General features: G+C 34.4%; 1 protein-coding gene across 4 annotated transcripts; it reads left to right on the forward strand.

The window, feature by feature from the left end:
• The first annotated feature begins 25 nt into the window (after positions 1 to 25).
• On the forward strand, positions 26 to 27,091 carry LOC139487455 (H/ACA ribonucleoprotein complex non-core subunit NAF1-like). Of its 4 annotated transcripts, none has more exons than XM_071272252.1 (11): positions 41 to 86; positions 5,897 to 6,618; positions 7,837 to 7,930; positions 16,005 to 16,098; positions 17,051 to 17,133; positions 18,107 to 18,267; positions 19,430 to 19,481; positions 20,978 to 21,108; positions 24,234 to 24,274; positions 25,550 to 26,245; positions 26,313 to 27,047. In XM_071272252.1, exons 2-11 carry the CDS (start codon positions 5,900 to 5,902, stop codon positions 26,795 to 26,797), a joined length of 2,556 nt encoding a protein of 851 aa, XP_071128353.1. In that variant the 5' UTR covers positions 41 to 86; positions 5,897 to 5,899; the 3' UTR covers positions 26,798 to 27,047. The 4 variants fall into 4 exon arrangements, with proteins under 4 accessions (XP_071128351.1, XP_071128352.1, XP_071128353.1 ...); XM_071272253.1 differs by having other exon boundaries at positions 7,840 to 7,930; XM_071272250.1 differs by having other exon boundaries at positions 26 to 86; positions 25,550 to 27,091.
• Positions 27,092 to 27,931: the final 840 nt, after the last annotated feature.

The raw sequence follows: 27,931 nt of genomic DNA on the forward strand, positions 1-27,931 counted from the left end.
CAAGTATATTTGACGGTTCATTTTCATGATTTTAGAGTTTACATTTGCAAACATGTGCTTCCGGTTAATATCAAAACATTCTCAAGGTAAAAAAAAAACCATGCTTCAGACAAAAAATAATTACAAACATAATCTGTATCTTTACATTTTAAAAATGTTTTCAATTTCCGCTATACTGAATAAAAACCATTGCCATAATAATTCACAATTGTCACTACTACAATAGCAAATAATGAAATATTCCATGCACATTCATTTCCATTTTTATTTTTTCCCCCGTGATTTTGGGAATGGTGCAATTTTTTTTATTTTATATAATTAAATTTATATGCGAGTTCGTGGTCTAGTGGTTAAGGTTGATGGCTACAGTGCTGAAGGTCCGGTGACTTGCAGCCTGGGTGCTAAAAATAGCAGAAGGGTGATTTCAGAGATATGCACAGATCTCTAATATCAGGTTCGTTCGTGCCCAATACACTTTCGCACCCTACACATTCGCACCTCCCATGTTAGTCCGAGATTACTCTGACGTCCAACAGCTGTTTTGCCAGACAAGCTGGGGCCGTGGGACGTCAGAGCTCGTCCCATATCAAAAAGTGGATATTTGACCAACCAAAATAGATGCGCTGCTTCGTCGCTTCTGGTGCCGATTGAGGGCCTTGGAATTATATAAATCGGGCACCAATCTGTTCATTTTTCATTTATCTCTTCATTTATGTAAGTTTCACCTACCTGCCAACCTTTATTTTTCCATATTTTAACAGTTTTCACAGAGACCCATCGATTTCTGCATTTTGACTTTCACTTTCAAATGGACGTCAAGTTACGAGAGAGTTCGTGGCCTCGAGACTCAAATATGCAAATATTTATATGTTTTCACCTCCTTTATAGGAGATCGATGTTTAACATTTAGAAGCTAACCACGATTTTTCACCTCCTTTACAGGAGATCGGTATTAAGCATTTAGTTTCGACCACGATAACAATCGGAAGCTCTCGGACATTTAGATAACTTGCATCGTAAATGAACGAGGTGTTACATTATGGTCATTTGCAATGTTTTCTCGTGGTCACGTGATAATCTTTGAAAATGAATGTCAAAATGCAGAAATCGATGGGTCTCTGTGAAAACCGTTAAAATATGGAAAAATAAAGGTTGGCAGGTAGGTGAAACTTACATAAATGAAGAGATAAATGAAAAATGAACAGATTGGTGCCCGATTTATATAATTCCATGGCCCTCAATTGGCACCAGAAGCGATGAAGCAGCGCATCTATTTTGGGTGGGCAAATATCCACTTTTTGATATGGGACGAGCTCTGACGTCCCACGGCCCCAGCTTGTCTGGCAAAACAGCCGTTGGACGTCAGAGTAATCTTGGACTACTCCCATGTTAGCACCCAATTCTAAATAAAATTCCAGTTGAATAATTAGAAAACCAAGATTGTTGTTTTTAATTGATTTGATGTAAATACTGCATGTATTTAGCTTCGTATGAGTAAAAACCTTGAAGATTTTAAATGAAAAACACAAAAGATTTAAACAGCTTGGCCCCTTTTATCTGAAACAATGAAACAAAAAATCATAGCAATGCACTAACCAAAACATGATGAAAATTTATTCAACACCAAAAAATAAGTTGTCATAGTCTAACTTCATTTTGAAACAATGAACAAAAAGTTAGCAATACACTTAACCAAAACAAGATTAAGATTTATTCAACACAAAAAAAAACATGTGTCTCACTTTAATTTAAGACAATGACAACAAATATACTTACAATAGGAATACACTTGCCAAAACTTGATTACAAAGTTTTTAAACACAAAACCAATAATTGGGCGCAAACGTGTAGGGTACAAAAGTGAAAGGGGGCGAACGTGATAGGGTGCAAACATGAATGGGCGTGAACGGACCCGGATTCCACATCTCTGGTAGTGGTACCCAGACCAGAGTTTAAACTAGAATGGGTACTTTGGGGGCATTGGTTGGTCAAAGATGCCCCTACTACAGTACTCTTAAGGACATGCTGAGATTGATAACTTTGAGAGACATTGTGTCTGACATGACAGTCTTAAGGACAGACACAAAAACCAGGTGTGATCTCATGCTGTTTAGCAATTAAGGTTACCTGAATCAAGGAGCATGACTGATAAACTGTTAGATTACATAACCATGATAACTATAAAACCTTGTTTACAAATATGTTATCAGCTAATAATTTCAAATTTTGCTTCTTTTACAGGTACTAAATAATATTATCCAAAGGGGATGAAGAAAATAAATGTTTCAATTATTTCAATAAAAAAACTGACCTTTTTAACATGATATATATACTTTTTTAGTTAAGTTTTATTAATTTTATTTCTTTTTATTTCTATTTTGTTTATTTGTTTTTGCCAAAAAAAAAAATTTATGACCTGGAGATCAATCTACAATCTAGTGTCCAGGTGGTTCTCTCTAAGTAACAGCTTCCTCCACCATTAGTAACCAAACTTTTAGCTTTAAGGATCAATATACATTTTTAAGACTATACATTGTGGTGGTATGACTGCACGTGGAATATGGAAACACAATTTGGTATCCACATTTTGTGAAAGATATTAATGCTGTGGAAAAAGATAAGAGCAACTAAATTAATTCCTGATATATAAGACATTTACAAATGTAAGCTATGGAGACAGATTAAAAGTACTTAAAGTACCTTCTCTTACTCATAGAAGGCGTTGATGAAATATTAATTAAGGTTCATGAGGACCCTTTGGCTAAAATGGCTGCATTTTCACATCAAAATTTATCCTGAGTACAGACACACCTGTGTAACTTGAATACTTTTAAGGCATAGCTTGCCCTAGATAAACAAAATTCAAAAATATTCTACATTTGTATGTTTTAGAAAAATTTCAAAAAATAACGATTTTGCTGAGAATTTTTTTTCATTCCTCCAGCATGTGCCAAAATAAATGGCTTTATCTTCTTCAAGCAAGAAGAAAAGCTAAAACCTTGAAAGTTGAACTTCGACTTGTATCTACTGTTCATCTATTGCCCATAGGTAATAATTGAAGTGAACTGCATTGATTGAAATGGACAAAAGATGAACGATAGATACATGACAATAATTGGTGATTTAAACTGTGGACCATATCGAGTGACACTAGACTGTTTGTTTATTTTATCATCTTCTGCAGGGATGAAAAAAGTGCACTGCCAAATCCAATTTTCTAAAACAAGTTATACATTTGGATTAAATTTATCTAGGGTATGTTTTCTCGTTTGAATTGTTTTACATTGTCTTATCTGGGCCTATTATAGCTGACTATGCGGTATGGGCTTTGCTCATTGTTGAAGGCCGTACGGTGACCTATAGTTGTTAATGTCTGTGTCATTTTGGTCTTTTGTGATAGTTGTACATTGGCAATCATACCACATCTTCTTTTTATACGACCGCAAAAATTTTAATTTTTCGTCGTATATTGCTATCACGTTGGCGTCGGCGTCGTCGTCGTCCGAATACTTTTAGTTTTCGCACTCTAACTATAGTGAAAGTGAATAGAAATCTAAGAAATTTTAACACAAGGTTTATGACCACAAAAGGAAGGTTGGGATTGATTTTGGGAGTTTTGGTCCCAACATTTTAGGAATTAGGGGCCAAAAAGGGCCCAAATAAGCATTTTCTTGGTTTTCGCACTATAACTTTAGTTTAAGTAAATTGAAATCTATGAAATTTTGACACAAGGTTTATGACCACAATAGGAAGGTTGGGAATGATTTTGGGAGTTTTGGTATCAACAGTTTAGGAATAAGGGGCCAAAAAAGGGCCCAAATAAGCATTATTTTTGGTTTTCGTACAATAACTTTAGTATAAGTAAATAGAAATCAATGAAATTTAAACACAAGGTTTATGAACACAAAAGGAAGGTTGGGATTGATTTTGGGAGTTTTGGTCCCAACAGTTTAGGAATAAGGGGCCAAAAAGGGGCCCAAATAAGCATTATTCTTGGTTTTCGCACCATAACTTTAGTACTAGTAAATAGAAATCTATGAAATTTAAACACAAGGTTTATGACCATAAAAGGAAGGTTGGGTTTGATTTTCGGAGGTTTGGTCCCAACAGTTTAGGAATAAGGGGCCCAAAGGGTCCAAAATTGAACTTTGTTTGATTTCATCAAAAATTGAATAATTGGGGTTCTTTGATATGCCGAATCTAACTGTGTATGTAGATTCTTCATTTTTGGTCCCGCTTTCAAATTGGTCTACATTAAAGTCCAAAGGGTCTAAAATTAAACTAAGTTTGATTTTAACAAAAATTGAATTCTTGGGTTTTTTTGATATGCTGAATCTAAACATATACTTAGATTTTTGATTATGGGCCCAGTTTTCAAGTTGGTTCAAATCAGGATCCAAAATTATTATATCAAGTATTGTGCAATAGCAAGAAATTTTCAATTGCACAGTATTCAGCAATAGCAAGAAATCTTCAATTGCACAGTATTGTGCAATAGCAAGCAATTTTCAATTGCACAGTATTGCGCAATAGCAAGAAATCTTCAATTGCACAGTATTGTGCAATAGCAAATATTTTCAATTGCACAGTATTGCGCAAGAGCAAGAAATATCTAATTGCACAATATTGTGCAATAGCAAGAAATTTTCAATTGATTGGAGTTATCTTTCTTTGTCCAGAATAGTAGTTGAATCAACTTAAATCATTGTTTTATACAATATACAATGTATATTCACTTTTACTACCAACTGATAAATTAAAACAATCTTTACCAATCAGTGATAACAAGCACTTTATTTTACATTTTAATATTTTATGATGTATTTAAATGAGTAGTTATTGTTGCAAACTCCATTAGGAATTTGAATTGAGATCAGTTTTGGAAAAAGGGAAAGGGGGATGTGAAAAAAAAAATGGGGGGGGGGGTAAATTTTTCTCATTTCAGATTTCATAAATAAAAAAAAAAATTCTTCAAACATTTTTTTGAGAGGATTAATATTCAACAGCATAGTGAATTGCTCAAAGGCAAAAAAAATATTTTAAGTTCATTAGACCACATTCATTCTGTGTCAGAAACCTATGCTGTGTCAACTATTTAATCACAATCCAAATTTAGAGCTGAATCCAGCTTAAATGTTGTGTCCATACTTGCCCCAACTGTTCAGGGTTCAACCTCTGCGGTCGTATATAGCTGCGCCCTGCGGAGCATCTGGTTTTATATGCCTTAAAACTTTTCCAGATGCACAGGTTAATCTGCACTCAGAGTAGATTTTGAGGTGAAAATGCAGCCATTTTAGCCATAGGGTCCACATGAACCCTAATTATAATACAAAGATTTCTGTTTAAAGGGAAATAACTCATTTTTTAAAAGACATTGTATTATTGAGGAATGACATGACATTCAGTAAATTTAGTCCTGGTATCTATGACATTCATGACAATTTTGGATTTTTTACCTTTTTTTTAGTAAATTGTTTGAAGAATTTAGTGGTAGGATTGTTTGTTATTTAATGTAGTTACAATGTATGACAAGTTATAGATCAAGTTAGAATCTTGTTCCATTACATGTACAATGAATTTTTAACCGATAGAACTATTAGAAGACTATGCACTGCATGGTGCAAACACATTTTATTGGATTTAGAGCATGGGTTTATTCTCTTTAGCAAATAAAGCATGTCATATTAGAATACACACATAAAAGGTAGACAAATAAATTTAGAAGTAGACTTTCCAAACCTTAAAAAGTGCCCTGTTCTCCACTGGCAGCTTGTCCTTTCAATTTCTAGCTGGAGCACTGATTGATCATGATGTTGTGGATCTAATTGGAAGTAAACATGCACAATTACAATCAATGTAATACTTTACTTAACTATACTGTCATCTTATTTTTCAGATCATGGATAAAGCCGTTGATGATTGTATTGCTGTTGACTGTGATGAAATAGAGGGTAGCTCAGTAAAGGTTTCCAATGATGATGGAGACATAATAAATGTAGATAGAGGTCAAGTATTAATCTCTGATGAAGAGGGAGAATCACATGATGTTCAAAGGGAACAAAACAAAACTGAAAAGCTACAAAAAATTAGAGAAAATTTGAACAAGCTACAGGAAGTGATTGGAAAGGGGAACAACTCTGAGGATTCAGCCGTCGTTTTAGATAGTCCTAGTAAACTCCTAGTCACAGATTCAGAAGTCACAAGTATGGAAATAAACAAAAAGAGTAATGTACTTGGTGATGATTCTGTTAATAATACAAATGACAGAAGCATGCATAAAAACTGTCAAATAAATACTAGTTGTAGTAGTAGTGAGAAGAAAGAATGTAAACAAGACAATGAGCAAGTTATGGAATCTCCTGATGGTGAAATGAAATCGGCAGAACCAGTATCAACAGAAATCTCATCAAAACAATCTGATGCCATGAACATTGTGACAGTTAAAGTAGAACCAATTGATGATGATTGTGTCATCACCAGTCAGATTGATCCTGGACAGTACCGTATAAAAGTGGAGCCTGAATCCGATGTAGAAAATAACATATCTAGTGATTCTACTTCATCGTCATCTTCGTCGGAGTCTGAAGATGAAGCAGAACAAGCTAAGAAACCGCAGAGGTTAGTTCACAGGATTTTATAGAAAAATTGTTCAAACAATATACATGATATAACTGAACATTTATTATTTTTGGCTGTGTTTTTGTCTCTTTGGCATATTCACCATTTCCATTCTGAAATTTATAATTTTTCCATAAATTGCAGTATAGATATAAAATATTTGGTAAGCAACAATGGCTAGGCTTTTCTAATCAATTAAAACTGATATCTCCAAGCATGATAAGAGTTATAGAGACTAGAGTTAAATAAGGTCTTTTAGAAGCTTGTAAGATAAACATGAAAAAGCAATTGATTCAGTATTAATTTTATATGTTTAATATGAAATAAAAAGTATTAAATTGAAAATATTTGTACAATGTAACATGTGATGTTTAATGATTTTTAAAAAGGATTTTACACGTTTATGTTTATTGTCCTCTTCCTTAAAAAAAGATATAGACTTAAGACTTATCTGATGGAAGAATAGACATAATACATAGATATATATAGAAGATGTGGTATGAGTGCCAATGAGACAACTCTCCATCCATATAACAATTTATAAAAGTAAACCATTATAGGTCAATGTACGACCTTCAACACAGAGCCTTGGTTCAAACGGAACAAAAAGCTATAAAGGGCCCCAAAATTACTAGTGTAAAACCATTCTAACGGGAAAACCAACGGTCTTATCTAAGTAAAAAACGAGAAACGAGAAACACATATAAATTACATAAACAAACAACAACTACTGTACATCAGATTCCTGACTTAGGACAGGTGCAAAAATTTGCAGCGGGATTAAATGCTTTAATGGTACCAAACCTTCTCCCTTTTCCTGAAACAATAGTATAACATCACAACATAGAAAAAGACACGATAAAATATCAATTGGAAGGCTTAACTCAATCAAAAAATGTAATTTAACACACTATGAAGGAATAAATTTGATCTGCGATACCTGAATGCAAATTAAATATGTATACATAGTTAATAAAATATTAAGGATAATTATTCAAGGCCAAAAAGCAAACAAAAATGTCCAAACAAAGCCATGGCAAGACACCACTGCGAAATACTTAATAACCTTTAGAAAATAATCACTTTTGAAAAAAAATAATATACACAGGTAAATAAAAAATAACTTTGTCGTTTTAGGTATACTTCTTTTGTGTATATGAAATTTTCCAATATTAGGTTTGATTCCACAACAATAATAATGTAATTGAATTATTGTAGTAGATCCAGACATTCCAGTACTTCATCATTGACAGATAAACAAATCAAACTGTGTAAGGAAGAAATCAGAACAAAAGGAGAATTATTTCCTGAGGTAATATATAGAGTAGATATTGGAGTGTGCAGTGTAAGAATGCTTTTTTTCTCTTACATGAATACAATTATCATGATTAGGCCTAAAAAATATATGTCTTTAATAGTTATCCCACGATGATGCGGTGTGTCAGTGTAAGATCACCCCGATGGTCGGAGGCCAGAGGGTGATCTAACACTGACACACCAAGTCCGAGTGGGATAACTATTTTACATCCCAGCTGTTTTAGATTAGACGAAAAACCATTTACAATTCATGAAATCTAGTTTAGAACGCCACACAACCATTATAATATACTTTATACATTACTATATGATTTATACCCTTTTTGACCCCCAAACACGATGAGTAGATATCATACAATGTCAACTCGCCCCACCTTCCAATCGGCCCAACCTATATCGCCACTTTATGAAAAAATCGCCCCACTCTTGTTTACCGACTCTCCCCACTTTTGAAAAAGTGTAAAATCAAACTGAACAATCACTGACAACTCACTTTTTAACGAAAGGGTTTAAACCCCACTGAATAAAGGTATGCCAACTCGCCCTAAATTATAAAAATATCTTGCTTCCTTTAAGTATGTTAAATTACTGATAGTTCGTATCCAGTCATCCTGGTGTAGTGGTGGTGTCGTGGCTTGATATGCTTAAGGTCTTGAGTTTGAATCCCAGCATATACACTGGATTTTTTCTACGTGAATTTTGATACTATGGATTCATTTCTTTTCTTGGGTATCAATTTTCGTGGATAGAGAAAAAAAGACGTTTCGTGGTATATTCGTGGATCGCTGATTACAAAAAAAATATTCTGATACGTAATTCGTGGATTTTGTTTTGATTTAGCAATGTTTAGTAGATCATTTAACCTCCTTGGTTTGATCAATAATATAAACAAACAAAAAAGAAGGAATTCATTGAAAAAGTTTTAAATTGTCAAAATTCTCGCTTGGTCATTTTAGATTAAAGTGTTCATTGAAAACTTCTATTACAATAATGGACAAAGACAACTAATTATTTGTTTGTTTTACAATTTATAAATGCTTGTCGGAATTCTATAAGGCAATCAAAACTTTATGATTGAAAGCTCATTTTCCTAATCACGATACAATAAACAGTCATATGAGTAAAAGGTGTGAAAATAAATGTTCCTGTCATAAACAATATTACCTACGGGCAATATCCCTGTACTTAATCCTATTGATTTTCAATCACTAGTAAACCAAACTATGACACGGTAATTAACAACTTGCAGTTATTTTCCATGAACAGTTTTAATCAAGTTTAAAAAGTAAATTATCACTGATATTCGATATATTAATTATTGATTTAATCAAAATACTTGTATCTTCTTTTAATAAAAAACACGTGTTATGTTACAACGTTTATCGCTATTCAACACTATACTAGAACTGCATAACATAACCAGAAATAAACATCCGACTCTATACATTTTTATCGGGATTATTCTTCGTTGAATTCTTAAATTTGTGGTTCCCTGTGACCCTCGAAACCCACGAAAATTGGTATACCACGAATAAAAATGAATCCACAGTAGATAGTCTTTTCCGTATAATTAAACATTTAATTATAAGTTTTATAGTGGATTTGACATTCCCGCCAAAATGTTACAGAACAAAGGAAAGCATGCATAACAAAGAAACTCAAGTTGGTGTGATCTGGTAGGGGTGATCCGGCTCAGATCACCCCAGTTAGAACAAAGGAGCTGGGATGTAAGATTACGGTTACCTGACCAACCCTATTTTGAGTGTCGACCCTAAGCCATTTTATTTCCGTCGTAAAGTGAAAAATAAACTGAACTCGTGTTTAAAGTGAAGATAGTGTTGCCTGATATATCACAATGTTCATAATCATCGCCAGTAAGGAAGAAACTACACCAGGGCATTAAGTCATTACTTAACTGCAATTGAATGTTACTTGTTTAATACAGCTTTAGATTAACACATGTATACAATGATCTTTGGTTTACAATGGAGAGCCAAGAGAGAGAGCGAGCTAAAACATAGTTGACAGTTCCGGACAATAGAGCCTATTATGGCGTTACCAGTTTTTCTTTTTTTTCTCTCATATATGAAATTAAAGTTACTTTTAAGACTCTGCATAAATGTTACAAGAACAAACATATTAATTGTAGAAAAAAACACACTTTCATAGGGTAGACTGCCCTCAAGTGATATCGGGGATTATTCTGCCCCACTTATACATAATAATAATCAAACAAATAATATTTAAATTTGCTATTCCAACGCAAATTGTTTTTTGTGCTAATGGTCCACACTAGTTATATTAGAACGCAATAATTTGTCTCTCACTAAGATAGCAAATAATTGTCTTGAAGAAATTTAGGAGGATGGCGTTCCCGTGTGGATCGTCGAATTACATCGGTGTTTACTTGATCATCAGGTTCGTGCTGTAATTCATTTTCGCCTATTGGTAAGCCTAAGTCACTTGGTTCGTTTTCGAAAAGTTCCGGTTCTAACTCCTGTAAATGAGGAATGGATATTACATTCGGAATGTCAGGGGGTTTAGGCGGGCTTTGTGGTTTTCCTGTATTATCGTCCTCGTCTGAAGATGTAGAATTGTCGTAACTATAAGTATCCTGTTGGCGTAAAGTGTTTAATAGTGACGGGACTTTATAACAATCACTCCTTTTTACACGGTATGATGTATTGCGTAACTGAGAACCAACAAATTTTCTTATGTTGCACCAAGAATTGTCTGTAGAAACAACTAGGTATCGGTCACGAGCACAAGTTTTTTTTCGGTCGTTATATAAGTAAACTAGATCACCAACTTCTAAATGCGGAGATTCGGGTAGGGCTCCAGAGGGAGCTTTAGTAATTTCGCTGTACCTGTGGTTCGATTTTCGTAAATCATATTGACGCTGAATAAGACTCTGATCTGTCAAAGGTATTTGGTTGTTTGAGAATTGGTCACGTTGAGTCCACATTTCTCTTGCGGATAACCCACGGTTACGAATGCGAGAATTTAAACGGGCAATAGCCAGAGTGAGTGACAGGGGTGATATACATCGTGTATTCGGATCTTGTCGCAAAATTTCGTCTTCTAACTCTTGAATTGCCTTGTCGGCTACAGGATTTTTGTTTTTGTTTTTGAAACGACCAACTTCTATGGTAATTCTATGTCGACGCAACAGTTCATCGTTGACCAGAGCTTGGAATCCTGGTGCAGGGTCGGTACGAACAACGGCAAATGGTCCATCTAGTGGACATAGTTCAACACAAAGACACAATAAAGACACGTAAAGTTTCTTGGCGCTCGTCTGTGATCAAGCGAGCGGCTGTGTATGACGTAACATATTCGCGCACAACTAGGATAAGCTGTCGTTCACGCTTCATCACATCTGCAGCAAATGCAGACCCTATTGTCTCTGGTGGGTCACCTGTAGATTGTTCATTTAACTTGTGAGGAATTTTTTGAAGAGCGGCACATTGATGACATCCATTACTGACAGTTTCAATTGCTTTGTCCATATCAAGTGCGAAGAAGTAATGGTGTACGACAGATTTAAGTTGATAGGTTGAAGGATGGTCGAGTTTGATGTGTAACGATGTAAGTAGTCCATCTAAAACCTGACGAGGAACAACAATACATTCACGTGTAGGAGCCATCGGCTCGTTTCTCTTAACAACGAGTAAACCGTCTTTAGCAATACACGCATTGTTCAAATAGCGTTTTATGTCCTTCACATTGGTAAGTTTTTTTGACGGTCGGGTCCCTTGGCGCAAGTGAGCATGTGTTCGCCGTAAGTCCGAGCATTCTGTTTGGATTGATATCCAGGCGTTCCTGCTTGTAAACGGAAGTTTTTGAATCCCTTCAAGAATGTCTTTTGTTGAGATATGTCTAACAACTGAATTTTCAGTAAATTGTACAAATGTACAGATTTGACAGGCTGAATCCTCACAGTCTGGAGCATTGCGACTTGCAAAATCGGACGGAAGTATAGCAGCTCCTGCTACATGTCTTACTGTTACTTGATATCTACAGGCTGTTGAAAGAAATGTCGAAACACGTGGACTTGCTGAAAATTCTCCCCTACACAGCTTCTCAAATGCCTGAACACAGGGTTTACTATCGGTCAATATGCAAGTGTTATGTTTTGATTGTATGATATACGGACTAAAGTGCTTAATAGCTGAGGCAATAGACAGTGCTTCGATTTCACAAGGCAGCCACGTTAGTTGGCGTTTTCGCAGTTTTGCACTAAAAAATCCAGAAACATGTATTTTATCATCACGTGTTATGTAAAGGGTAGCGCCTAAGCCATGTTTTTTCACAGAACCATCGGTAACGATCCATAGTTGATCATTTGGTTGAGGTAAAAATATTGAACGATTTGTTGAAAGAGCTTTCTGGGCCTGTGAGAATATATCAGTAAGTTCCTCTGACCATTTTATAGTTTCTTTAGATTCTCGACCGGCTACAATATCATCAAGTTTACTTAGTAATGAAGCGCAATCTGGTATTACTCGTGCGAGTACTTTATACGCTCCAATAAAAGACCGTAAACCACATACTTTGTCTGGTTGTGGACAAATTGATAAGGTAGAAATACGATGCGGGTTGGCTTTGATAGTTCCCAATTGCCAAATCCATCCAAGAATAGTTGTAGTTTTGGGTGCGATAATCGTTTTAGTAGCAGACAAATTTAGACTGTTCTTTTGCAGAGCCTGGAGAACCCTTGTCCAGTTTTGTAGTAATTCGAGTTGGGTATTTCCACCGCAATAAAGATCATCAGCTATTTTAGCTACAACACCTTCTTCTACCAGATCACCTAAAACACGACACATTAGCTCCTCAAGTGCTGTTTCTGAGCCTGGCATGCCCATTGCAGAGCGCACATACACACGCACAGCTTTAAAGGGGGTTACTACACCACAGTATTTCATTGAATCACTCGAAAGTGGAATTTGGTAGAACGATTTAGTAAGGTCTGTAGCTATTATGTATTTCCACTGTGCTATTTGACGTAAGGTTGAATCAACATCTGGCATGAGTGACGGTTGGGGTTTGCTATATCGACCTACGTCTGCAAATGCGGTAACTAAACGGAAACTGCCATTTGGTTTCTTAACTAAAAAGGACGGGTTAACATACTCTACAGATACGCCAATATCTTCAGGGCGTTTGAAAACACCAATTGCTTCAAGTTCATCAAATTTTTGTTGAAGTTCTACTAGTTGATTACGGGAATATTGCGGCACACGGCCTTTGCGTTGCGGTGGTTGGACTGGTCCCATGTTCACTCTAGCTTGAAATGGACCGGCAGCACCATTGTATCCCTTGAAATGTGGGTCAAAAACATCATCAAAGTTTTTTACTGTATCCCTGAATTTTACTTTTAACTCTTGAGACAACAAATTATCTGGGTCAATTTTTACTGATTCTGAATGATTTGTCAATCTTGGCTGATTTATTTTATCACTGTTTTTAATTGATTCGACGACATCACTTTTACACTCAGGAACATATGTTGATCGTATTTGACAAAAGTGTTCGTTGCGTCTTAAACTATGGGGTTCCTGTGTCAAATTTGGAATACGAATTCTGCCGGCAACGCTTGTAATCAAATTTGGCGGGGGCCACACGTTTGAATCCTTTACAGCCTGCATTAATGAAACATGCGACTCTAATCTTGGTTCAATGGCGAATGTATCATCAGTTGAGCAAATATCAGATGGTAATTGCATTTCAAGAAAATCACCAGGCCAAATAGTTGTAAATTGAGCTGGAGCACGTAAAACGTGTGCCCGACGGACTGTATGATGTTCGGACGTGTTTTGAACGGAGCCATAAGTATAAACGGTATTGTTACCCAGTATTACTTGACGTTTAGCGGGACGGATAGAAATGTCATTTTTTTCCATAAAAGGAATACCAGCCAAGATGTCTACATCCAAAGTTTCGACGACTAAACCCTCAAAATGTAGTTCACGTCCATCACGTGTGAAATTAGTGTGCACTTCCCCAATGACTTTGAGGGGTGAAGATCCATCGGCCTGATGTGCAGATTGTGAGCTAGACTTTATTTCAATACCCATTCGTTTAGCTGCGGAAGCACGCAACATGTTGCCGGTCGCACCACCATGACCACTATCAATAGTTAGACGCGTGTTATAATGTGTATGGAACACATCAAGATACGGAGACTGACGGACTTGGACTCGGTTTACTGAATGCATAGGTTTAGAAACAGTGTCGACTTCTACGTCTGACAATTCGTCATCTGAATTATCTAATATTCCAGCAATTTGTCGGGCTTTAACCATGTATTTTCGGTCGCTGTTCGGTAAAAAAGAGCACTTGCTGAGGAAGTGGCGGTCGGGTCTACCTGCTGCTTTACACAACGGACAACTTTTAATAGAGCGTGGATAAGATAATTTGAGTTTTTCTTCATGAACAAACTTGGATTTTGTAGGAAAGTTAGAAGTAGCTGCTCGCATAACTTTTGCATCCTCAGAATTACGGAGTTCCTCAAGTAATGAGTCAAGCGCTTGCGAAACTTCCGGTTTTATTGACGACAATGTTCGCGATCTCAATTCTGTTCCATATCTTTGTTTGACCAGTTTTGGTAGGTCTGTATGTATTAGTCTTAACCATGTTAGAACGACAAAATTTTCAAGTGAAGGTGTCATTTCTTCATCTTCCACGATTGCGCCCCCGTGATGCGTTATTTGGGTATCGCGTCGGAGCAGGTTGTCATCAACAAAGGCCATTATTCGTTGATAAAGGTCTTCTGGACGTTCGTTCGGTTCAAAATGTATTGCTGCAAAGTCTATAAAATGAGCACCCGTTGATTGGAATCCATAATGTAAACGGATGGTTTGCCATATATTTTCAATAGAAGTAGAATTTTTTACTATAGTGTTTCTAGATATAACTGGGCAATAATTGGCTATTTGACCAAGCATTAATTCTAACATGCTGACTTTTTGTTCACGTGTACGCCTATTTGCTTCGGCTACATCTTCACCATCATTCAAAAAGCCACGATTGGGACCAAACCTAGTTTTCTTTTCCCATTGTACATTGTCTCCTAAGAATGGTGCAAAATGTGGGTCTAATGATAACGTGTATATTATGTTTTGTCTCCAGTTTTCAAATGAATTTACAGTTTCAATTTTAGTAAGGCACCACTGTTTAGGTGCTCTGTGAGTATTTGCCATTGTATTATGCTCTTGCTTATTTATAATGCAGATTAAGTTTCACGGTAAATATTTATTTACGGATGACCTAGACAGGTTTTAGTCAGTCCCGATGTTCGTCTCAACAATATGATGAATAATAAACCTTTCTTGTAGGCGTAAATTCGTATCACGCTGCCACCACGCCAGTAAGGAAGAAACTACACCAGGGCATTAAGTCATTACTTAACTGCAATTGAATGTTACTTGTTTAATACAGCTTTAGATTAACACATGTATACAATGATCTTTGGTTTACAATGGAGAGCCAAGAGAGAGAGCGAGCTAAAACATAGTTGACAGTTCCGGACAATAGAGCCTATTATGGCGCATGAATATGATAGCTGTTTTAAGGAAACTCACGACTCTTTTGATGAAATAAACATTTTGCTGCCTTTTTTTCCCAATCATAAAAAGTAAGGGTAAACTTGGCACAACTCCAAATCAGGGCGCAAAAGATAAAATGGAAATACCGACCTACCTACCCTATTTATTTTGATGATGTAACTTTAAAAAGATATATATTTTTTTTTAATTAGATCAATGATAGACTGACATGACTGAAGTCTTTCATCAGCTACATGTAGGGCTGCACTGGCATCCAAATATGTTACCAGAAACATCATTGGTTTATTAACAAAAATAATCAGCATTGGGTTATTCTGACCACTTTATGTCACATAGTTTGACAATTTCTGAGGTTAAGTTCTGATAATATTTAATGTATCCTTCTTGATCATGTGTGTTAAACTAACCCATGATCAGATATTTTGAAGTATGAATAATACTAACTGATAAGAAGTAAGTTTATTACGAAAACTTATATAAAGTTTTACAAAATTTTTTCAGGACTTACCCCCTTTAGAAGACTTAGCTATAACAGTAGATGAATCTGTACAGCTCATACATATTGGGGATGTTACCAGTGTAATAGGAGTGTTAGGTAATTATAAATATAGAGATGGAAATCATATGTATATATGAAATAAAAATAAAATTAACGGTACCAATCTTCTTGCACCAGATGCGCATTTCGACAATACATGTCTCTTCAGTGATGCTCGTGGCCAAAATATTTGAAATCCAAAGCTTATATAAAAGATGAAGAGCTATAATCCAAAAGGTACATTCTCAAGTACAAAGTTTTATATAAAAAAGAAAATGTGGTATGATTGCCAATGAAACATAACACAGACGCTAATGTGCAGCTAAACATGTGAAAGGGCACTGTACAGTGAGATCCCTTCTTCATAAGTTAAAAAAAATCTGGTTTAGTAATGGATAAAACAGTTTTTGGGTAAAGATTGCATAAAATGCAACCAGAACATTATATGGTACTGACTTGATATTTTGATCTTCCAAGGTTTATATATAGGTTTCTCAGTATCTTCAATGGCTCTAAAAAAATAGTGTAGTGAACTGATCATTACTGAGATCCTAGTCAGTGAATTTCATGCAATTTGTTAATGCTAGCAAAACACAATTCAATAGATATAGGAAGATATGGTATGAGTGCCAATGAGACAACTCTCCATCCAAATAACAATTGTTTATTTTAAAAAAATTGCAAAATGAAAGCAATATTTACCATTCAGTGCTCACAAGGATTAATTTTTCACTTAGACAAAATCCATTATTTTGTTTACTGCAACTTCAATTTGTAGGAAAACATCTGAACATTGCAGATTGATCTATTAACATGATTAATCTTTTATATTTCTGGCAATATATTTGATGGGAAAAACAATATAAAAGTGTCTGTTTATTTCATAAATCTAAAAATTGGTTGAAAAGTTGAGTAATTTTACTTTAAAGTTTGTGTTAATTTATCTTACATCCACATATATCGTCAGCTAAAAAACATACACTGTTGTAATAGAAATTATATTTTTCAGTTGTGGTACAATCAAATGATAATATGCCGCCGTTGAATGAAGACACAATTCTATTTTTAGAAGGAAGAGCATCCTGTGGAAAGGTCAGTTGTAAATGCCTCTGTCACTCTGAAAGGAGTCTTCGGCTATTGAGAACATATGTCCTTCACTCCTCCTGGCTTTGTATTAAAATCCAACACTTGTCCCGACTTTTTCTGGCATTACTGTAGATTAAAAGCTGATGGAGCTAGTCATGTGTTACTGGCACATCCAGAATTTTAGAAAAATAATTTGAAGGCTTCATGAAGATATTATGATAGCCCAACAATTACACATTGTATACATTTTGCTGGTTCGAAAAACATGTAGGTCTTAAATAAACTGCATTAGACTTGTCCTTGATTACATATTTTCACTTTGAGCTTGCTTTCAGTAACTATATGATAAAGTATTTAATATAATCATTTTGTTTTGGTGTGTACTTGTGATTGTAAATTTGTTAGTCATTATACTGTTATTTTAAAGTTCAGGTAATAAAAGAATCTTTTTCCATCTTGAATCTCAAACAATTGGCAATGATCAGTTCAGACTTTTACTGAAATAATCAAAACTTTGATTCTGAACTTAAAAAGAATACAGAAATAAAAATAAGCTCCTAATGGGAGATAACTCAATTTTTTTATTTTTTTTATTTACAGTAAATTTTATGTTATGTAGCAAGAAAACAAGTTCAATAGTGACCACATTTCTTCTTCTTTTTAATTTCTAAAATCATTTATTTATTTGTTCTTTACTCTCTGGTGAATAATTGTCTGATTGGCAATCAAATTACATTATTTTAAAGAGCAGTCTTCTCACATATTTATTTTAAAAATTATATCATAAAGAGGAAATTAACAAAATGATTAAGAATAATGCAGGAAGCAAAATATTTAGATAGATGGTTTACTTGATTAAAAATATATGAATTCCTCTTGATCACAAGGCTCTTCAATTTGTTGATTGCATTGACAAATTATATTATAAGTCCAAAATTTTTGTATATAAATATTTTAAATTTATTTTTTTTTTGGTCAGATTTTTGAAGTTTTTGGACCTGTAGCGTTACCATGGTATTCAGTAAGATTCAACTCACTTGAAGATATCACCAACAAAGAGGTTTCTATAGGAACAAAGATGTACTGTGCCCCTAAAGTGGATCAGTATACAAATTATGTATTTGTAGAACATTTGAAACAGTAAGAAATCAGACAGATATTATGTCATATATATATATATGTTTTGAAATTTGCGTAAAATATTGAATGTATTAATAAGGAAGAATGATGTCATATAACATGTATAAATCATTCATTACTTATTTATAGCTCTTGATTACAGGTTTAATTAAGAAATAATTCATGGGGGCTTGAATTTATACTGATTTTATCACGGGTTGGCCCTTTATGCTTAATACTTTACCACGAACGAAAGTGCTCATTCAGATAGCTATATTAAACAGTGAACATACCTCACTGCACAATGTTTGCAAACTTGCAAAATTTTCAGTATAACAAGGTACTTTTTTGTATTTGATATTTTACATAGTACATAACATTTATGTTTTAACATATATTTATTTGCAAAAAAAAATCATAAAGTTCACCAGATTCTCTTTATTTCCTTAAAAACCAAGTATTAGACATGATATAAGGAAAATTAACCTCTATAGAATACATGAATTAATCTGAATATTTCATGATGTACAGCCTTAAAAATATGTAGTCAACAGGTGTTTTGAAACAGTTATCGTTTACATATTACATGTGTACTCAGTAGCTAATTTTTAGACATTTTCATTCAGACATATATATTAATTTTCCAATATCTGTTTATTGCCTGTCATCTTTCTTCAGACATGTTATGATTGTCTCGACATCTTTCCTGTGATACTTGACAGTTTCTGATTATTTATAAAGTGGGGGTTTACTGTTTTACCTCTGTCTGTCCATCCGTCCATCAGTCTGTCCCTCCCATGAATATTTTTGTCACATTTTTATTTGAACTACAAAACAAGGGTTTCTGAAATTTGGTTTCAGGGTTTATAAAAGTCAGCTATACCATGTGATGTGTTTTCAGATTCATCACTCAACAACTTCCTGTTTACAGAACACATTTATCATTTTACAAGTGATAGCCAAGTTGAAAATTTTTGTCGAATTTTTCTCAGGAACTACAATACAATACCGTGTGATGCGTTTTCAGATTCACTTCTCAACAACTTCCTGTTTACGGAAATATTTCAGCTGGGGTACCATCAGTGAGCAGTACTTCACAGTTTCACTTGTTTCATTATGTTTTAAATCCCATATGCCCTATACAAATAATCAGAATAATACAACACAATATTTTTGTTTTCAGAATAAAAGGTTCAGATGCATCATGGGAAGACAACAATGAACCACCTGCTAAGGTAATACCAGGATATAAAATACTACATTTGTTTAGGGGCCAGCTGAAGGACGCCTCCAGGTGCAGGAGTTTCTCGTTACATTGAAGACCCATTGGTGGCCTTCGGCTGTTGCCTCTTTGACACATTTCCCATTTCCATTCTCAATTTTGCATGTGTAAAAATATACTGCTAGATAAATAATAACAATGAACCACCTGCTAAGGTAATACCAGGATGTACAATACTACAGGTCTAAAAATACACTCCTAGATAAAAAAAAATAATAATGAACCACCTGCTAAGGTAATACCAGGATTGTATCTTTCAGAAATATGATTATGCCCCTGATTCATTTATGTCCCATTGACACTTTCTCCATTTATTAATGTTTTCCTAAGTTTTGATATTATATAGCTAAAGGAAATGGATGCACCTTCTTTCCCTATGTCTTTTGTTGATTAATTCTGTTTGTTTCCTCTTTGGCATCTTCAAAATTTTCCCTTATTAGTCTTTGTTAAATTTGCACTTTTCAAAAATATGTGGCAAATTTATCTTTGTTTCAAATAAAGAAATACTTGGCATGAGTAAAGTTTTATCCTGTCCAGTACTATAGAAAAAAATTCACATAACATTTCATTGCATATTAGAAAATAACCATCACTGGAAGTTAACCAATCAAATTTCTCCCGTTATTTAACCTGTGTACAAGATTCAGTAACTTTGTAACCTCAAGTCTACGAAATATTCTATAGAAACCCCAAATAAAAAAATAATGGTGCTTTGAAACACCGAAGACATATGTTTATGACACAGAAATACTTTACTGCAATAAAATGTAGGATTAATTACCTACAACTGTCAAATTCAAAGGAATATTTTTTTATGCCCCACCTACGATAGTCGGGGTAGTTTTTGATGAAGCTCAAGTCCAATCAACTTGAAACTTAATACACATGTTCCCCATGATATGATCTTTCTAATTTTAATGCCAAATTATAGTTTTGACCCCAATTTCATGGTCCACTGAACATAGAAAATAATAGTGCAAAGTTCAGGTTAAAGTTTTTGGTCAAGGTAGTTTTTGATGAAGTTAAAGTTACAATAACTTGAAACTTAATACACATGTTCCCTATTATATGATCTTTCTAATTTTAATTCCAAATTAAAGTTTTGACCCCAATTTCACGGTCCACTGAACATAGAAAATGATAGTGGGAGTGGGGCATCCGTGTACTATGGACACATTCTTGTTCTACCTTTTTTTTCTTATACACCGGATGTGACGTACCACGATTTGGTGGAATTACATCTTAAAAGAATTTTAAAGGAGATGTGGTTTAATTTCTAATGAGACAACCCACACCAAACCAAAAGGTGTAAACAGGGCACTATAAGGCCTTCAACAATGAGCAATAAGTACAATATAGTTACCTATAATAGACTAGCATGAAAAATTATTTAAAAAATATCAGACAAGAAAATTATCAGCCTGATTAAATAAACTTCTTACATTCCAGTTTGTAGAGTACTCAGATGATGAGGAAGAAAAAAGAGCTAAAGCCAAACATAGAAATAAAAAACAACAAGAAAATGCTGATGGTGATCTACTTCCTGGTGCTAAAAATAGCCACAAGAAAAAGTTTAGACAGTAAGTACAGTAAAGTCAAACATGTTATAGTAATGGACCTTATTTTTATGCCCCACCTACGATAGAAGAGGGGCATTATGTTTTCTGGTCTGTGCCTCCGTTTGTTCGTTCGTTCGTCCCACTTCAGGTTAAAGTTTTTGGTCAAGGTAGTTTTTGATGAAGTCGAAGTCCAATCCACTTGAAACTTAGTACACATGTTCCCCATGATATGATCTTTCTTATTTTAATGCCAAATTATAGTTTTGACCCCAATTTCATGGTCAACTGAACATAGAAAATGAAAGGGCGAAGTTCAGGTTAAAGTTTTTGGTCAAGGTAGTTTTTGATGAAGTTGAAGTCCAATCCACTTGAAACTTAGTACACATGTTCCCCATGATATGATCTTTCCAATTTTAATGCCAAATTATAGTTTTGACCCCAATTTCATGATCAACTGAACATAGAAAATGAAAGGGCGAAGTTCAGGTTAAAGTTTTTGGTCAAGGTAGTTTTTGATGAAGTTAAAGTCACAACTACTTTAAACTTAGTACACATGTTCCCCATGATATGATCTTTCTAATTTTAATGCCAAATTATAGTTTTGACCCCAATTTCACGGTCCACTGAACATGGAAAATTATAGTGCAAGTGGGGCATCCGTGTACTATGGACACATTCTTGTATATAGATAAATTTGGCAGGTTGTTGATTGCCCTTGATACCATGGCTCCTGATTTTTTAGGAGAAAATAAATAGAACAGTAATATGCAGGTCTCTTTGGTATGACAGAATCTAACCATACCATGAAAGTTAACTCATTAAAATATTCATTATACAGGGAATATATCATCTATGAACAGTGGTTCTGATTGTGATCCATCTAAACATCATGTGTTTTCATTAATTTTTAAGTTAACCTGAGATCTCTTTTTAGCTCACCTGTCCCGAAGGGACAAGTGAGCTTATGCCATCACTTGGCGTCCGTCGTCGTCCGTCGTCTGTCGTCCGTCATCGTCTGTTTTCCTAAACTATTTCAAGAATCTTCTCCTCTGAAACTACTGGGCCAAATACTTTCAAACTTTAACTGAATGTTCCTTAGGGTATCTAATTTATAAATTGTATCCGAAGTTTTGATCTATCAACAAACATGGTCGCCATTGCTAAAAATAGAACATAGGGGTCAAATGCAGTTTTTGGCTTATAACTCAAAAACCAAAGCATTTAGAGCAAATCTGACATGGGGTAATATTGTTTATCAGGTCAAGATCTATCTGCCCTGAAATTTTCAGATGAATCAGACAACCTGTTGTTGGGTTGCTGCCCCTGAATTGGTTATTTTAAGGAAATTTTGTTGTTTTTGGTTATTATCTTGAATATTATTATAGATAGAGATAAACTGTAAACAGGAATAATGTTCAGCAAAGTAAGATTTACAAATAAGTCAACATGACGGAAATGGTCAGTTGACCCCTTTAGGAGTTATTGCCCTTTATAGTCAATTTTAACCATTTTTCGTAAATCTTAGTAATCTTTTACAAAAATCTTCTCCTCTGAAACTACTGGGCCAAATACTTCCAAACTTTAACTGAATGTTCCTTAGGGTATCTAGTTTGTAAATTGTATCCGAAGTTGTGATCTATCAACAAACATGGTCGCCATTGCTAAAAATAGAACATAGGGGTCAAATGCAGTTTTTGGCTTATAACTCAAAAACCAAAGCATTTAGAGCAAATCTGACATGGGATAATATTGTTTATCAGGTCAAGATCTATCTGCCCTGAAATTTTCAGATGAATCAGACAACCTGTTGTTGGGTTACTGCCCCTGAATTGGTAATTTTAAAGACATTTTGGTGTTTTTGGTTATTATCTTGAATATTATTATAGATAGAGATAAACTGTAAACAGGAATAATGTTCAGCAAAGTAAGATTTACAAATAAGTCACCATGACAGAAATGGTCAGTTGACCCCCTTAGGAGTTATTGCCCTTTATAGTCAATTTTTAACCATTTTTCGTAAATCTTAGTAATCTTTTACAAAAATCTTCTCCTGAAACTACTGGGCCAAATACTTCCAAAATTTAACTGAATGTTCTTTAGGGTATATAGTTTGTAAATTGTATCCGAAGTTATGATCTATCAACAAACATGGTCGCCATTGCTAAAAATAGAACATAGGGGTCAAATGCAGTTTTTGGCTTATAACTCAAAAACCAAAGCATTTAGAGCAAATCTGACGTTGGGTAATATTGTTTATCAGGTCAAGATCTATCTGCCCTGAAATTTTCAGATGAATCAGACAACCTGTTGTTGGGTTGCTGCCCCTGAATTGATAATTTTAAGGAAATTTTGCTGTTTTTGTTTATTATCTTGAATATAATTATAGATAGAAATAAACTGTAAACAGCAATAATGTTCAGCAAAATAAGATCTTCAATTAAGTCAAATTGACCAAAATTGTCAATTGACCACTTAAGGAGTTATTGCCCTTTAAAGACTTTTTTCACAATTTGTTCATCATGTTGACTTACTTTAAAAAATCTTCTCCTTTGAAACTGCTGTATCAATTTCAGCCAAACTTAGGCTAAATGAGTTTCAGAGTATCTAGTATAAATTTTATATTTTATTTCCTTGTATGTCAAGAAACATAGCTCCTATGGCTAAAATAGAACATAGGAGAAAATGATTATTTTTTTTGGCTTTTGAAGAAAATAGGACGATCCAAAAAACATTTAAATAAATTGAAAAGCCAAAATAATCATTGATGAGAGATTTAACCAAAAGAATTAAGGTGAGCGATTCAGGCTCTTGAGAGCCTCTTGTTATATTTGATACACTATTTGATGATGCCCAAAATATAAATCTTTATTATTGAAAAACAAAATATGCGGTATGGTTATTGTTTCAAACTAATTAATTTCTACTTCCCTCTTTTTCAGCTTTATTTTCAACTCAACTGTATAACTTATTCTCATTCTATATTAGTTATGAACAATAAACATAATCAATCACAAAGTTTTTTCAAGGTTTTGTCAATTCATTGAATCAAAAAGTGTCAGAGCTTTTTATGCATATGTTGTATTAATCGAGCATGGGTATGTTAGATATATTAAATTAGTAAAATTTACTGTTATTTTTATCTCTAGGTCAAATGAAGTTACCAATGAACCACAGCAAACTGGAAACAGTAAGTATTTACCTAGGGCAGATATGCATAAAAATGGTAATACAATGTGTCTTGTAGATTTGTAAGGGGAGTTAATCCATGTAAACAGTAAGTATTAATCTAGAGGCAAATAGGTAAATGTTTATACAATGTGTTTGCTTGTATTATAGGGGAGATAATCCTTGATTAATAATCAGCATCATACTAATCTACAGATTTTAGCAGCTTTCTTCATATCTCCTCCCTTAATGTGTTGTGCAATTCAACCAGTTTCTAGAATCAGACACAAGAATGAGGTCAAATCTGTTTAAAGTCTTCGGGACAACTCTCAACCAGATATCAAATGACATAGAAGTCAACATCTATAGGTGACTGTACAACCTTCAACAATGAGCAAAACCTATACAGTATACATGGTATAATCAGCTATGAAAAGCCTTGCAATGACAAATGTAAAACAATACAAACTAGAAAACTTACGTATAAAGTAATGAACGAAAAACTAATATGATATACAGCAACAAAAGACAACAGCTGAATTTTGTTTGTCTAAGGATCATGTAATAAACTGCCTTTTTACAATAGTTCATTTGCCAGTTACCGATTTGATTCCGATATTACACACTTTTTAAACAAATTACTTTCATTTGTCAATTAAGGACAGGATCTATAACAGACAAACTTGGCTTTTGCCCACTCAAAGCATGATTTAAAAGTGATATATTGCCGTTTTAACACATTTTGAGTGAAATAACTTCTTTTATCAAAAGTATGAAAAGTATGTGTATTGAGTTTAACACAAATTAAAATGAAAATATTGTGATTTTACCACTGGTTGTCCCTTTCGCTCAGGGTAAAATATTTAGGGCCTAGCATAATGTGCCAACCTGTGGTAACATCACGATATATTCAAGCCCCCATGAAGTATTTCTTAATTATTATTCATTACAAGTACAATTGTCTTCAGCAGTAAATACATTTTTATTATTCATTGGAAACCAATTTTAGTTTGATTTCTTTGGTACAGGGGAACCATGAATTTAAAAATTAAACAAATTATGAATCATTTAATATAGGTTTTTAACAAAACCACAAAATTGATTATCCATGAAAATGCTAGTTTTTCTCAATCCACTGTTATATATATACTGGTAACCCCAAAAGTAAATGAATTGAATCCACATAGTCCTATTTGATAAACTGAATCAAAATTTTTATGTATTGATCATGTGTTTTTTTTAAGAAGATAATCAATTTATTTTGATAAAACAAAATATGTTTTCTTTCAAATTTTAGGTAATTTCAATCCTGGTGCTCAAAGACATCAAGGTCCAAGAAAGTTTGCTCCATTTGGTGGACAGCATAATAAATTTCAACCAAGAGGTCCACCAAACCATAACAATCCAAGGTTTCCTCACCAACCTCTACATCAAGGAAACAGGCCTCGATTCAATGCCAGTAATGGACCAAGTAATGTTAATCAAGGAGGACAAACTTTCAGTGGAAACTCTGGACCTTTTAATCAGCCTCCTCATACTAATACCTATAGTTTTCAGCCACCACAGGGAAACAATTCGGGGCAGCTGATGTTTAATCAAGATCTGAGTAAACCTCCGCCAAATTTCAGTTTTGGATCTAACCAATGGAGTAATACAAATGCTCTTCAAAAGACCAGTAACTGCCAACCATTTGGAGCCTCAAAGAGTAATTTATCTTTCAACCAGAACTCTAATGCATCTGAGCAAGCATGGCAAGGACACAATCATACTAAACAAAATCATGCACCTTTTCAAGCAGATAATAGTAATTGGCAACAACTTGCCACCAATAATCAATCTACTGATAATTGGCAACAATCAGTTACAAACCAACAGTCAAGTGATAAATGGCAACAACCTGTCACAAATTATCAATCTGGTGGTAATTGGCAAGCACCTGCTGGTTGTAGTGATTCGGGTGATTCAAACCAGCATACACAGTCTAGATCTGGCAGTAATATTAGAAACTGGCAAACTCCTGCAAGGTCTTCTGACAATACAAACTGGCAAGCACCTTCTAGGTCTTCTGACAATACAAACTGGCAAGCAGCTTCAAGGTCTTCTGACAATACAAACTGGCAAGCACCTTCAAGGTCTTCAGGTTCTGACAATACAAGTTGGCAGGAACCTTCAAGATTTTCAAGTTCTGCAAATACAAATTGGCAAGCACCTTCAAGACCTTCAGGTTCGGACAATACAAATTGGCAAGCACCATCAGGGCCTTCAAGTTCTGATAATAATATGTGGCAAGCACCTGAATGGTCTTCAAATCCTAACAATACAAATTGGCAGGCACCAAAGTCTTCAAATCCTAGCAATGCAAGTTGGCAGGCAACAGCAAGGTCTTCAAGTTCTGACAATACAAGTTGGCAAGCACCTGCACCAAGAAATAACTCTAATTACTGTGTTCAAAATGATCAAAATTCTGGTTCTTATATTCCTTATCAGAATAGTAATTTTTCACAAGGACCTGCTCCAACTTCTTATGATAACAATCAGACAATGATCAATAGAAATACAGAGAATATTATTTGTAATAATAGTGTTAACCAGGGACAGACTGGGCAGAATATAAACCCCGGTAGATCAGTCGTTGACAATCGTTACATACAGAATATAGAATACAACAAAGTCCGACAACCAACACCCTTTCAAAATAATCGACCCAGTTTTGGTGGAGGACCACAGTTTAACAGTTAACCTTATTGATGTCAGATGAATTCTTCAGTACATTGTGAATAAAACTTTTATACTCATTGTCTGTTGCTTAGATAAATAATAATAAAATTGAGAATGGAAATGGGAAATGTTTCAAAGAGACAACAACGGGACCAAAGAGCAAGAAAACAGTTGAAGGGCACCTATGGGTCTTCCACACAGCAACATAATCCAGCACAGGGAGGCGGCTTCAATTAGCCCCTAAACAAAAATGTGTACTTGTTCAGAGAAAATGGACGTTATAATTAACTCCAAAACATATAAATGAACTTCAGTTGAAAAACCTACAAAGTTAGAGGCTCCTGACTTGAGCATGTTGAGATGGGTGCAAAAATGCTGTGGGGTTAAAGTATTAACAAACATTTTGCTGCTAATGTGTATCCAAAGGCTAATTCACCTCAATAATATATAAACATGATAAACAAGAATTCTAAAATAATAGTTCAAATAATTTAAACATGAAAAACTAAACAAATACAACAGATAGCAACCATTTATAACTACTGAGTTACAGGCTTGTGCCTTGTGACAAAGATAATGTGGCAAGGTCAGACATATTTGTGAGCCCTCAACTCTCCCTTTACCTGGGACAGTGGTGCAAAAGCACAATATAAGAACTACTAGAACTCTGAAAGGGGCACTATCTACAAAATGTGAAAAAAACAAAATATGATTTTGTTTGGTTCAATCATTATTAAAAGTGAAATAATGCAGACAATGTTGTCAAAATAAGCAGAGAAATATCTCATTGAATCTCTTTTTATATGACTTTCAATTAAACCCGTTAGAGATTGGTTATGCATGCATAAGTCATGTTCACTCACTCAAAGAAATAAAAGATGTCAACATTGAAAGTAAAACAAAACTGAACCATTTTGTTGACAGATTCGATCCACAATAAATCATTTCTATACAGGTAAAA

This window comes from Mytilus edulis, chromosome 9, assembly GCF_963676685.1.
Source record: "Mytilus edulis chromosome 9, xbMytEdul2.2, whole genome shotgun sequence".
NCBI classification, from domain to species: Eukaryota; Metazoa; Mollusca; class Bivalvia; order Mytilida; family Mytilidae; genus Mytilus; species Mytilus edulis.